This window comes from Nomascus leucogenys, chromosome 22a (genome assembly GCF_006542625.1).
Source record: "Nomascus leucogenys isolate Asia chromosome 22a, Asia_NLE_v1, whole genome shotgun sequence".
Lineage (NCBI taxonomy): Eukaryota > Metazoa > Chordata > Mammalia > Primates > Hylobatidae > Nomascus > Nomascus leucogenys.
This window is the reverse complement of record NC_044402.1, coordinates 11,345,436-11,358,019: the sequence shown is the minus strand read 5'-3', so window position 1 is coordinate 11,358,019 and position 12,584 is coordinate 11,345,436. Positions and strand designations below refer to the sequence as shown.

The 12,584-nt window shown below is 47.3% G+C and overlaps 1 protein-coding gene across 1 annotated transcript; it reads right to left on the bottom strand.

Moving 5' to 3' along the window:
* Positions 1-1,708: 1,708 nt before the first annotated feature.
* Positions 1,709-11,880, bottom strand: SERPINA11 (serpin family A member 11). The gene is made up of 5 exons (XM_012498027.2): positions 11,801-11,880; positions 7,344-7,989; positions 5,541-5,814; positions 2,323-2,470; positions 1,709-2,054 (listed from the first exon to the last, which is right to left on the bottom strand). Exons 2-5 carry the CDS (start codon positions 7,984-7,986, stop codon positions 1,851-1,853), a joined length of 1,269 nt encoding a protein of 422 aa, XP_012353481.2. The 5' UTR covers positions 7,987-7,989; positions 11,801-11,880; the 3' UTR covers positions 1,709-1,850.
* Between the last annotated feature and the right edge of the window lie 704 nt (positions 11,881-12,584).

Genomic DNA, 12,584 nt, shown 5'->3' with positions numbered 1-12,584 from the left:
TTAATGAGTATGTTTAGACCACTGACTACTTTGGTCTCAATCAAGTGCCCCTTTCTTAGAAGAGATGACAGGGAGGGATCTTTCAGTTGCAGTTTTCTTTAATCAAGAAGGATGAATGTGGATACATTGCAGCCTTGGGCTTAAATCCAGCTTTGCCACTGAGCAATCCACTTTGTCACCATTAGGGGCCAGCTGCCCCTTCATGTACACTGTAGGGACTTTCCCGGGCATATTCTTGACCACAAAGACCTTGTCCTTGCTGTTGTCATACAGTACATATTTTACTTACTTGTTTTGTTTACTGCCGGGTTTCCTCTGCTAGAATGTAAGCCCCATGTAGGCAGGACATATCATCTGTTTTGTTCACTGCTGCATTCCCAATTCCTGGCATAAGAGGTGTTTACTAAGTCTGCGTTGAAGCAGTGGACGCATGTGCTCTGATAGCCCTGCATGCAGCATGGTCAGTGGTCAAGTGGACCTCATGGTGCCATCCTGGCTGGGCCCTACCCTGGCCACACCCTACTCCTTCTTATCTATGCCCAATTGACAGATGACTTCCCCATCACTACTTTGTCCACATCCACATCTGCCCACAGGCCTACAGCTACTCTCCACTGTCTACAAGACCACGCTCACACTCACTCCACGGGGACCCAAAGCCTCCAGCCTTTTATCTCTGAACACCTCTCTAGCACTACCTTCCACCATGACCCTACCTGAACTTTCTATGGCTGCAAAGCTGGTTTTCTCTCATTTTATTGGGACATACCTTTTCCTCTCTTTACCCATCGCTTTTGCCGATCGTATCTCTCCCCTGCCCTCTCCCAGACTGTCCTACCCTTTTCTCTTTATTTAAAGCTTACCTAGTCTTCAGGATCTGAGCCTCACCTCCTTGGAGTAGGGTCAGGGGTTTCTACCACTGTAGCACTTTCCGGGATGGCTCCTTCCTAGACACACACCACCTATATCCTACCCCCCTGCGTGTCTGGGCATGGAGTTCATTGTAGTGATGGATATTGTCATCCAAGTGGTACACACATGCAGCTGGGCATCTCTTTCTGCTTCCCCACTACTTTCAAATGAATGCCTCGTGGAGGGGCACACATGGGAGAGTAGGCCTTTCGATCTCTAATGGAGCCTCCATCGCAATTGAATATGGCCCCCAATTCACCCCGCTGACCCTGCCCTATGTCCATCATCCCTCCCAGCCATGTTTGCCTTCCTGCTTTCTTTGGTCTTCGTGTCACCCTGGGCTTTTACACACTGTTCTTGCTGCTTGAACTTGACCTCCCTCCAGGTTGACCCATGATTACGCCGGCCCATCTGCACACCTGCTTTTCTACATGGGCTGTAATTTGGAGCCCTGACACAGGTCCAACCTCCTCTTGAGGGGATCTAGTCCCTGATGTCTGGGCAATGACATTTTAGGACAACCTCTCTTGTCTGTACAGCCCATATCGGCCATTGTGAAGGGAAAGACTGGCTTACTCCTGCTGATGCCCTCTGTGTTTTTCACTATGACCCTTACCCAAAGGACGCTCAGCAAATATCTACAATGGTGGCAGCAGCTGTGGACATCTCCTGGGAGGCTATAACATGAGGTTCTTTCTCATTTTCAACTTTCTAAGCACAGCTAACACCAGATTTGGGACAATTGTGAGTGAGTGGCTAGAAGCTGGCCCTCCCTTGTAAGGATGGCTCCTTAGTGTTCACAGAACCCAAGGTCAACTTTATTAGAATCTTGGCACACTGATTAACTGAACCACATAGCAGCCCCGGGATGCAGGCTGGTTCTGGCCTATCTGTTTGGTCCAGGGTGAGATAAGATAACTCCTGGCCTCCCACCACGGTTACCCTGCAACTGGGTTGACAACTTTTCCCAGGAAGAGTAAGCTCTGGGTGGTCACCTCCCAAAGGAGCAAGAGGAAAGGCCTGTTGAAGTGGGCACGTGGGCCCGACGTGGTGTTCAGAGATGGGGGCTGGGAGAGGAGGCCTGAAGCAGCCCCGGCCTCGGTCCCCTTCTCACTCATGTCCACCATCGCCTTGTGTGACACCTAGAGGACAAGAGGGGACGAAGACAGCATCAGTTAGGGGGCCTTCAAGGGGAAGACACTGTATTCCTGCCATGAAGAATAGAAGGGACCTAAGGAAGGGGAGATAGAGAAGGAAAAGCCCATGAAGAGATGCCTTAAAGACTGTGGTATTAAATAGTCTGCATAGGACAAAGAACAGGGAACTTGACTTTTAAATGTCCCGCATGCTAAAGGAGAAACCTCCTCCCTACCCCCACCTGCCCACACACATCCATATTCACCACTTTACCTTGGAGATGGTTTTGTTGAGCTGTCCAGCGACTCCTGAGAAGTCAGCTTCTAAGTTGAGTATGTTGGTGAGACCAATTTGGGGAAGTAAGTCTTCCAGGTTATATGTTCCAGAAATTGAAAACCTTGGCAAGTGCAAATCCAATAGACTGGAGAGAGAAACAGACAGAGAAATGGTGCTCCCTTGTTAATATGTGCCACTCTTGCTCTGTCTGTTGGCAGCCTGAGCCGTGGGAGAGAGGCATTTCCCAGCGTGAGAGGCAACCAGTCTTCCCATGACACTGTTCACTATGGCGGACCATTCCACTACCCATACCCACAGCTCCCTTGTCTTTGGACCTCCTGGAATATCTTGTGGCTGGATCTGAGAGGACTCCAGGCACAGCTACATGTCTTTGTCATCTTCATCACATTTATAGAGGGCTTTCTAGGTGTCAGATATTGGCTATGTTTTTTCAAGGCTGAACTGACGGAATCTACATCATGGCCACATAAGGTAAATACTGTCAGCATCTTCCCACTTCCATATCTGATGCATCAGCAAGTTCTGTTGACTCAGCTTCTGAACTAGGTCCTAAATCCACCTCCTGGCATCCCCTAATACAAGCAGCCATTGTCTCTCACCCGTCTCCACTTCAGGTTCCTCATGTGTTAAATGGCATGGTGATGCCCCCTCCTTGGGGCTGTTGTGAGGATCTGATGGGAGACCATATGTGTTGGGCATAGGGCACAAACGAACTCCTGCTCCTGCATTTGGGGCATCTTTGCCATCTGATTGCCACATTTCCCTGGGTTAAGTTCAGAAATTTCTTTGGATCCACAGCAAATCTGCCCTTTTTCTCTGGGGTTATTCTTCTTTTTAATTATGGTTTGACAGCTACCCAGGCACCTGAAAGCATGACTAGTTCATAACCAACTCGAACACTTCTGCCTCAGAAAATCGAATTCAGGTTAGAGAATTGTGGCTGGTTTGACTCCTGGGCAATATGAGGGTCTGGATGCCTAGTTGAAGTAGGAGGACATCTAGGGCTACTTGACAAGTTTCCCATAGGCAGCACTTGGGTAGGAAGCAAGACCCGCGCCAGTGGGCTGTGGGGTGGAGTAGAGTCTAGTGGGGCAGGGGTCTGACAGAGAGCCCAAAACACAGTGGGTGTTCAACAACTGTGAATGAATACATACAAGAATGGTGTGCCAGGAAGTGCAGTTCCCCTTGGCAAGCTAACCTGCCTCACATCTGAATGGAGTGAAACATGGCAGAGTCTGAAGTTCTTATATCTAAAAGCCCATAAAAATGGATACTAAAATATTGTAACTCTCTGGCACAAGGAATATCTGAGATTTAGAGGAGTAACTTGGGTCAGTTTTGCTTTTAGAATGTCAAAGTGGGAAGAAGTCAAACCAAACCCTCCCTGAGGGAAAATCTACTGGTCTAGAAGAGTCTATGGCACTCCCTTCTGTGATGGGGGCAAGGAGAAGGCTCACCCCAAAGGAGCCAGGGACTGTGGGGCTGAAATTAGCAACTGACTAGAGCCGTGGAGCTTCATGGACAACAGGAATAATCCCTTAAATCCTGGCCTCTCTCCTTGGCCTGTGCCTCTTATTTGGTGCTTTAATCTCTGCCCAAACACAAAATGCCTTCTTTATCCTTGGTAACTCAGTGTGAATGGGGTGCTGAGAGAAGCCACCTTTGGGTATGTGGGGTGGCTGGTGCCTACCAGGTTGTGGTGGATTCAAGATGATGATCAAAAGGTGGCATCTATGCACCCTCCCCTTGAATCTGGTTGGGCTCTGTACCACCCAGCCATTGGCTCTCCACCCACCCATTGGCTCTGCCACCAATACAATGTGGCAGAAGTGCCACTGTGCTGATTTCCGGGCCTAGGCCTTACCAGAGTGGTAGCTTTCATTTCCTGCCTTTGAAATATTCTGTCTTGGAGACCCTAGCTGCCATACACCAGTATTAACTATGCCGAGCTACTGAACCTGAGCTAGCCTCATGGAGACACTACATGCAGAGAGAGATGCCTCCTAGCCTTAGTCTCTTCCAGCCAGCCCAGCACAGGCACCAGACACATAAGTAAAGAGAGTTCAGTGGCTTCAGCTCCAGCTACCATTTACCCCAACACATGAAAACTGCCCTGCTGAGCCCAGTTAACCCATAGAACCAAGGAAGTGATTGTCTGAAGTCATTCAGTTTTGGGGTGGTTTGTTATGCAGCAAGCAGTAAGTAGAACTCAGTACCAGATTTCATCTCAGAGTACCCCATAAAAGAAGATGCACCCCCAAGAAGGTATTAGCTGGTGAAGGGGGTCTAGGGAAACTAGAAAAAGCTGAAGTTGCTGTGATAAAACTACAAACCAAAAAGCAAGTGAGATGGGAAATAGTTTAGAGATCACATAAAACAGGAACTTTAATGTTTACGATGTTCTTATTATTTAATTTTTTAAACATGTTTTAATTAAAATAGAAGCACCTTTTAACAATATAATGATAATGATAATTTTTTATTAGAGATAGGATTCAGCTTTGTTGCCCAGACTGGAGTGCAGTGGCACAATCATAGCTCACTGTAACCTCAAATTCCTTTCCTCATCCTCCTGGGTAATTGGGACTATAGGCATGCACCAACATGCCCAGCTATATATGTTTTTTCGTTTTGTATAGAGGCAGGGTCTTGCTATGTTGCCCAAGCTAGTCTCAAACTCCTGGCCTCAAGTAATCCTCTCGCCTTGGCCTCCCAAAGCACTGGGATTGTAGGTCTGAGCTGCCGCTCCCAGCCATAATTATTTCTCACTGTCTTTGATCTGATTTTTTGGCTGCACTTAACCACCTTCTGGTAGTGAATTGTTACGGGAGGGTGGGGTGGGGAGAGAGGAAAGCAAGAGGAAAGGAGATGGGGACAAGACAGACACCAGGAAAGTGTAATAACACTCAATGCCTGGTGAGCACTTCTTATGCTCCACGTACCAGTCTAAGTTCTACGTTCTATATGGGTAGAAACTCAATGAATCTACTGAGCAACCCAATGAGGCAGGTATCATGTTCTTAGTTTTACAGTAGAGGCCCAAAAAAGGTGAGGAAATTGCCAAGATCACACAGTTAGTAAAGGACAAGATGGTGAGCCTAATTGAGATGTTGGGCTTTTGCAGCTGGAGTTGATCAAGACCTGCTGGGGTTCTTGAGCAAGGTCAGCCAGCATCCTTCTGCTGTGACACTTACCTGGGCAGGAGCAATTGGCCCCATTTTCTCAGGGTCTCTGGCTGCAGAGCGGCCTCCACCTGCTTCATTTTCCCCGGGTCAGGGAGGACCAGCAGCGCCAGGGCATTTCCTCTATATTCTATCTGGAGGACAGTGCAAGCCAACTCCTGGTCATAGAGGAATCTGTGCATTTCCTTTTGGTGCATCATGGGGACCTGGAGAGAGGTCCTCTCATCCACAAAGAAACTTTCCTGCTTCTGGGTCTGGTAGCGACTGAAAGGGTGCTTCCACTTGGCTTAGGACACAAAACCCATAAGGCCATGAGAACTCTTTTCAAGAGGGAAACTCTGGGTAGACACACACAAAACCACACTTCCTCTTGGCTATGCAAGTATATGGCAAAAAAAAGCGGAACGGATACAGAGCCAGGAGACCAGAATTTAGGCCCGGCTCAGTCTCTAGGACAAGTCACCAGTGTTTGAGCACTAACAGCCTATAATTTTCTTCCATTTCAGAGGAATTTAGCTTCTAAGAAGCCAAAAGGCATTTTTCCATCTACTAAGCACCTCCATGTGTTAGACATTATCTCTTTAAATTGTCATAAAAATTAATAAGAAATAAGTATTATTATTCCCATATCAGGGATGATCAAACTGAGTCTTTGTGAATTTATGTAAACATACTAATTTGTAGAGCTGGGATGACTGACTGAGCAGCTCAGATTGATTGCAAACACTGAATTAATCCTTCTCAACCAAACGCCTCTAGACAACAACCTTCTACAGAGACGCTCGAGAGCGCCTTCCTTCACTCACCTACCCCAACTCCCTAATCTTCAAACTGAAAAAAGAAAAAGAATTCAATTAATAAAATGTCATGCAGTAGGCAAAAGCCCATTAAGATGTAATTAGAAATGCGGAATTTTGGGGTCATGGTTACATTCACACGTGTAGTATCTTCTCTCTTACTTCTTATAACTCTGTCCCCACAAACACCTCTTGCAAGCACTGGTCTTGATAACAGGAGAACTGGGTCATCCTGTCCTACATACCCACACCCAATCAATGATCAAGTATTGCTGATTCTACCTGCAAAACCACAACATTATTCAAGGCCACCATGCTACTTACTTTGCACCACTTTGAAAACCTCCCAACTTGTGTCTCCTCTCTCACCCTTTCTCCTTTCCAAACCACCTTCCAAATTGTAGCCAGTTTGATCTTCCTAAAACATATGTAATCTTACCACTTGACATTTAAAACTCTTTGGCAATTCTAAGGTTCCCTGAATAAAGTTGGGAGCCCTCAAAGTGGCCCTGTTTCCCTCTACATTGCAACTTTTGGCTTCTTCCTATTATTCTGCTATTGTGTTTGATGTTCTATCCCAACTAAATTTGTTTCAGTTCTTTGAAAATGCAATGGTATCTCTTTTCCCTGGACCTTTAGATATGCTGGTTTTTTTCAGCCTAAACCCTCTTTGCCCCACCTCTCCCAAGCTTCTTCACCTGAGTGGATACAACTCACTCTCATGTTTTAGCTTGGGTGGCTGTTTTTCCAGGAAGCTTCTCAAGTCTGGATGGGTGTCTCTTTTGGGAACTCTGTGGCACCCAATGCCTACACAAGGACAGCATCAGCAACCCACTGAGTTATTTTGCATCGTACTTATTTCCAACCCACATGGACTGTGGCTACGCAAGGGTGGGAAAGCCCTATCTTATTCTTAGATTTCCCAAGTGGTTAGCAAAGAACTTATTAGCTGGCTCTCTGCTGTAAGAGCATTTACTTGCAGAGGCAGTGGCAATAATTCTGTTTGAGCAAGCCTCACCTTTGAAGAAGATGTAATTGGCAAGAACCATGAGCGTGTCCTGGCTGAACTCCGGGAGGCAGTCCACGACTTGCCCGTATGTTTGCCTTCTCACATAGTCGTTAATCTGCCTCCTAGTTGTAACAGAATCTGTGAAGTTGGCAGAAAAAGCAAAAGCTCCATAAAGCTCCTTGATGCTGTCCAAATAGTGCTGCCGAGGCTTTAGTCGCTTGTCTAGGAACAGGGAGTTTCCTACTTTTAGTTCGAGTTTGGGGCTGGGCAGGGCAAGGGTGTGGAGGAGGCTCCGGAAGCCCTGGTGGATGTTGGCTTCGGGGGTTTCTGTGAGGTTGAATCCCAGGCCCTCCAGGATCAGAGCTGAGGTGTCAGCTTGGGCCCCAAGAGAGAGCAGGGCCAGGGTGGTGGAGGTGCTCACCGGCGAGAAGAAGATGTTTCCAGGAGTGTCTGCTGCCAGTTCTTTATACAAACGCAAAGCAAAATTGGTAATTGTGGGTGTGATTCTGTGGTAGGTGGGGGCTGGCTCTGAGAGCTGATGCCTTGGGGGTTGAGGCCCCTGCAGACTTTTATCTCCATGGGCAGGAAGGGGCTGACAGTGGGCAGAGGCCAGGATCCCTGTTCCCAGCAGCCAAAGCCAAGCTGGACCCATTCTCTGAAAACAAGAGGGTGAACATGTCACTTTTCTCCACAAATAATGTCACGATTCTCTACTGCTCATACCACAAATCCCACCTTCATAATATGCCCCACAGGGCTGCCATGAGGGCCACTGAAGAAGACAAGGCTGTGGACAATTAGGATTCTGGACACTTTCCTCCAAGGCTTCAGTGAAGGTAGCAACCGTTTATTTGCTTTACATATAGTAGGTTTCTAATATTTTGTTGAGTAAAAGTCTCTGGACTATAAAACAATAGCAATAACAACAACAACGGCAACTCCTGGCCAGGCACGTTGGCTCACACCTATAATCTCAGCAGTTTGGGAGGCTGAGGTGGGAGGATCACTTGAGCCCAGGAGTTTGAGACCAGGCTGGGCAACATAGGGAGACCCCCCTCTACAAAAGTTTTTAAAAATTAGCTGGGTGTGGTGGCATGTGCCGGTAGTCCCAGTTACTCTGGAAGCTGAGGTGGGAGAATCGCTTGGGCCTGGGGGGTCGAGGCTGCAGTGAGCTGTGATGGCACCACTGCACTCCAACCTGGACAACAGAGTGAGAACCTGTTTTAAAGACAACCACCACCACCACAACAAAACAACTTCCATAGTCTAGCCTCCCTCCCTCTATTCCTTCCTTCCTTCCTTCCTTCCTTCCTTCCTTCCTTCTTTCCTTCCCTCCTTCCCTTTTCCTTCTTCTCTCCAGTCATTCTTTCTATCATTCATTAACTTTCAAGTATCTGCCTGGTCCAAGAGGTACGCTAGGTCCTCAGTATTTAGTGGGGAAAGACGTAAACAAAATTTCAGATTTCCTAGAGTTAAGGCTTTAATTGACACTAGCTTAGGTGACACTCAATAGCTATATATGTGATGACAAATTGAGAAGATCATGCTTGGAGCAAATGTCCTGGCCACGCTGCCAGTGATATTAGGCCTCCCTCACATCCTGCATGGCTATTGACTATGATCCTGCCCATTGTAAAGGAAAGGATGATGTGCAAAGCCTCGGTCAGGCCCCAAGAGAAAGAAGAGTGTCCTCCCCCTTTCCAGTCGTTCATTAGCTGGAGTGGTGATGTGAGGATTGGCTATCTGGACGTGTGGATGAAGACAGCCCAGAAGTGGGTAGCAAAGTAGCAGGACTGATGGAACCTAGAGGAGCGATGAGAGAGAGCAATTCTGTCTCCATGTCTCTGTCCAGCCTCTGATATCTGGGATGCCTCTTGTCACATGCAGAGGCGGAAACCTCTATTTTTTTTGTATTGCTTCAGGGCTGTGGGGATGATATCTGTTATGGGCTGAATTGTACCTGCCCGAAATTCATATGCTGAAGTCTAGACACCTAGTATCTCCAGATATGATCTTGTTTGGAAATAGGGTCATCGGAAATGTAATCGGTTAAGATGAGGTCATTAGAGCAGGCTCCTAATCCAATATGACTGATGTCCTTACAAGAAGGAGAAATTTGGACACAGACAACACACGGGGAGAATGCCATGTGAAGATGAAGGCAGAGATCAGGGTGATGCTTCTACAAGCCGAGGAAAGTGAAAGATGGCCAGCAAACTAGGAGAGAGGCAAAGCTAGGAAAGGAACCTGGAGCAGATTCTCCTTCACAGCCTCAGAAGGCACCAACCCGGCCAACCCCTTGATCTTGGACTTCTAACCTCCAGAACTGTGAGCCAAAAATTTCTGTTGTTTAAGCTGCCTGGCATGTAGTATTTATTAAGATAGCCCTTGCAAACTAATGTGATATCTGTTGTGCTTTATTTTAAGTTATAAAATGTGCCAGAAGAGCCTTTATTCCTCTTCCAGGGGATCAAAGTGGTACAGGAGCAGGAAGACCCCTTGTTTTAGGGCTGGGAATGCAGCCTGAGCTGGAGGGGAAACTGCAGTGCAAACAGTGTTGTCTCTACTCACCCTGCCCAATGTTCCATGCTCTCCTTTCCCTTTCAGTCTCATCCCCCCCACCCACCCTACACACATCCTCAGGTTCTTGCAGAAGACTCATGACCACATTGCTGCTGGGACCCTCCCAAACCTTGATGTCCTCAGTAAGGAAGGCAGCCTTCTCTTCTCCCTTCAAATCCAACTCTTCCACCGTTTCATTCATTGCACAGCAGCTGTGCACTGCTGACCACCTCTATCACTCCTCATTAGTTTGTCCTGATAACATTTGTGTCTTAACTGGCACCTTTAATAATTTTTTGCCCAAACCAATGACTTCTGGATCAATTGCAAATGCTGTGACAGTGCAAGAGAGATTATATTTTTGCAAATGGTTTGTAGCCCCTGGTGCCCTAAGTAGCCTGCCAAATGACGAAGGCCAGGTGTCAGGAGGCACGAATGTGGTCTCATTATCTGCTATGTTGAAATGCGTTTGCTGGTCAAAGTACTGTGGGCACGCCCCTGAGGCTATGCCCTCTCTTTCTCCAGCACAGTGTGGGTTCACTTAATGACAGCCCCAGTGAACTCCCAACGTGGGTTCACTTAATGACAGCTTCCACACACTTCAGATTTTTTTTTGATCAAACATTTGGAAGATGCAAATCAATTTAAAAATTGTCTACCCCTGGGTAAAATAAAGTGACTGTGATGAAACTATTTCTGGTTTCTTCTTTTTATCCCATTGAACTCAGCACCATTTTCTACCCCACTGCACCCCAAGGACTCCCTGACTTGCAAAGGACCTATTTCCCAAAGGGGATTGAATTGTAAATGAGGGGGCCTTGGAATCAAGGCTGTGCAGTAACTCACTGCCTGATACTGTGCAAAAGCACCTGTCTGAAACTCAGTGTCTCCCTTTGCAAAATGCAAATGATATTGCCCACCTCCTGGGTGTAGGGCCATTTTGGGATTATATGACAGTCAATGTACAAAGCTCCAGGCACTCTGAAAGTACTCGATGGCAGTTTTTTTCCCTTTCTATCAAGCTTGGGGGTAATGATGCCCAATTCATTTCTTAATTCTTCTTCCAGAAAGATCCCAGAGGAAAATTAAGAACTACATTCATAAAATATAATATTCTCACTTATTAAGGGTTTATGAAGTGATAGGATATTACATGCATTGTAACACTGGCTCCTGACAAAGGCAGGGGAGGGGTGTGTGTAAAGGAGATAGAGGTGACATTTTGGATCAGCTCAATGCCTGGTGGAGGGGTGCTGCTGGAGTTTAGTTGGGGAACAGCCGGGCTCCCGAAAGCTCTTGAAACACACAGAACGGTCACATTCAATGAAGAGTGGTCCTGCCCAAATACCGGTAGTGCCCTTGTTGAGAAACACTTGCTTTGTCTTATGTAATTAATCCTTATGAGAACCGCAAAGCACAGGGATTATTAGTCCTACTGTACACAGGGGACGACTGATGCAGGGTTAGGACAAGCCACCTGGTGAGAGTGGGAGCAAGACCCAGATTCCAGACCACAGCTCCCAAGCACCCTTTTCACAGGACAGCTTCTAGTAAGTTTGCTGCAGCATCATTGTCACTGTGCTTTGGATTGTATTGTTTCATTGTCTTATCTAAACTGGCAGGAATATTTGGGGTTCTTCTCTCAAAATTCTTGAAGTTTTCCATAAAAGGTGATTGAAAACCTGAAGCCTCTCCTTTGAGACTCAGAGGGAGTACATGGTTGCATTTCTTCTTCAGGGACTTACTTCTCCCATCCTTACCACCAAAGCCAGGAACACACACACACACACACACACACACACACACACACACACACACAGAGAGAGAGAGAGAGAGAGAGAGAGAGAAGGGAGTGAGGCAGTTGCTGCCCCTGCCCTCATTTTGGGCACAGGCAAAGTACTTACAGAGCAAAGGCACTGAGCAGGTGAGCAGGGTCCCGGGTCTTCAGCACTGCATCAACCCTACCCACAGGAAAATGGTGTTTGAAGATCGCAGCAACCTGGTCAATATTTGTCAGGTCAATTCTGGGAACTGGTATGAAGACAATGCACAGCAAACAGGAAGGGCTCTTTTTTTCCAAAGTATCTGCCCTGACTGCCTGTCCCACAAACAAATGGTGGATTGTGACTTAAGCCCAGGCTGGGTTTGAGAATATTCTGATGCTGGCAGCAGGTGGTGGTGTGGTCGCGGCTGATGCCTGTGTCTGTGGTTGTATGATCCAGGCTGTATTCTTTTTTTTCTAACTTTTTTATTTCCATAGGTTTTCGGGGTACAGGTGGTGTTTGGTTACATGAGTAAGTTCTTAAGTGGTGATTTGTGAGATTTTGGTGCACCCATCACCCAGGCAGTATACACTGAACCCAATATGTAGTCTTTTTTTTTTTTTTTTGAGAGAGAGAGCCTCGCTCTGTCGCCCAGGCTGGAGTGCAGTGGCGCGATCTCGGCTCACTGCAAGCTCCGCCTCCCGGGTTCACGCCATTCTCCTGCCTCAGCCTCCGAGTAGCTGGGACTACAGGCGCCCGCCCCCACGCCCGGCTAATTTTTTGTATTTTTAGTAGAGACGGGGTTTCACCGTGGTCTCGATCTCCTGACCTCGTGATCCGCCCGCCTCGGCCTCCCAAAGTGCTGGGATTACAAGCGTGAGCCACCGCGCCCTGCCAATATGTAGTCTTTTATCCCTTACCCCCT

Excerpts from the sequence above, each read along its gene's own strand:
- SERPINA11 (XM_012498027.2), bottom strand. The coding sequence starts at position 7,986 with ATGGGTCCAGCTTGGCTTTGGCTGCTGGGAACAGGGATCCTGGCCTCT. Across the intron at positions 2,471-5,540 it reads GGCCAATTGCTCCTGCCCAG|TCTATTGGATTTGCACTTGC; the intron begins GTAAGTGTCACA and ends TTCTCTCTCCAG. Across the intron at positions 2,055-2,322 it reads TCAACAAAACCATCTCCAAG|GTGTCACACAAGGCGATGGT; the intron begins GTAAAGTGGTGA and ends CTTGTCCTCTAG.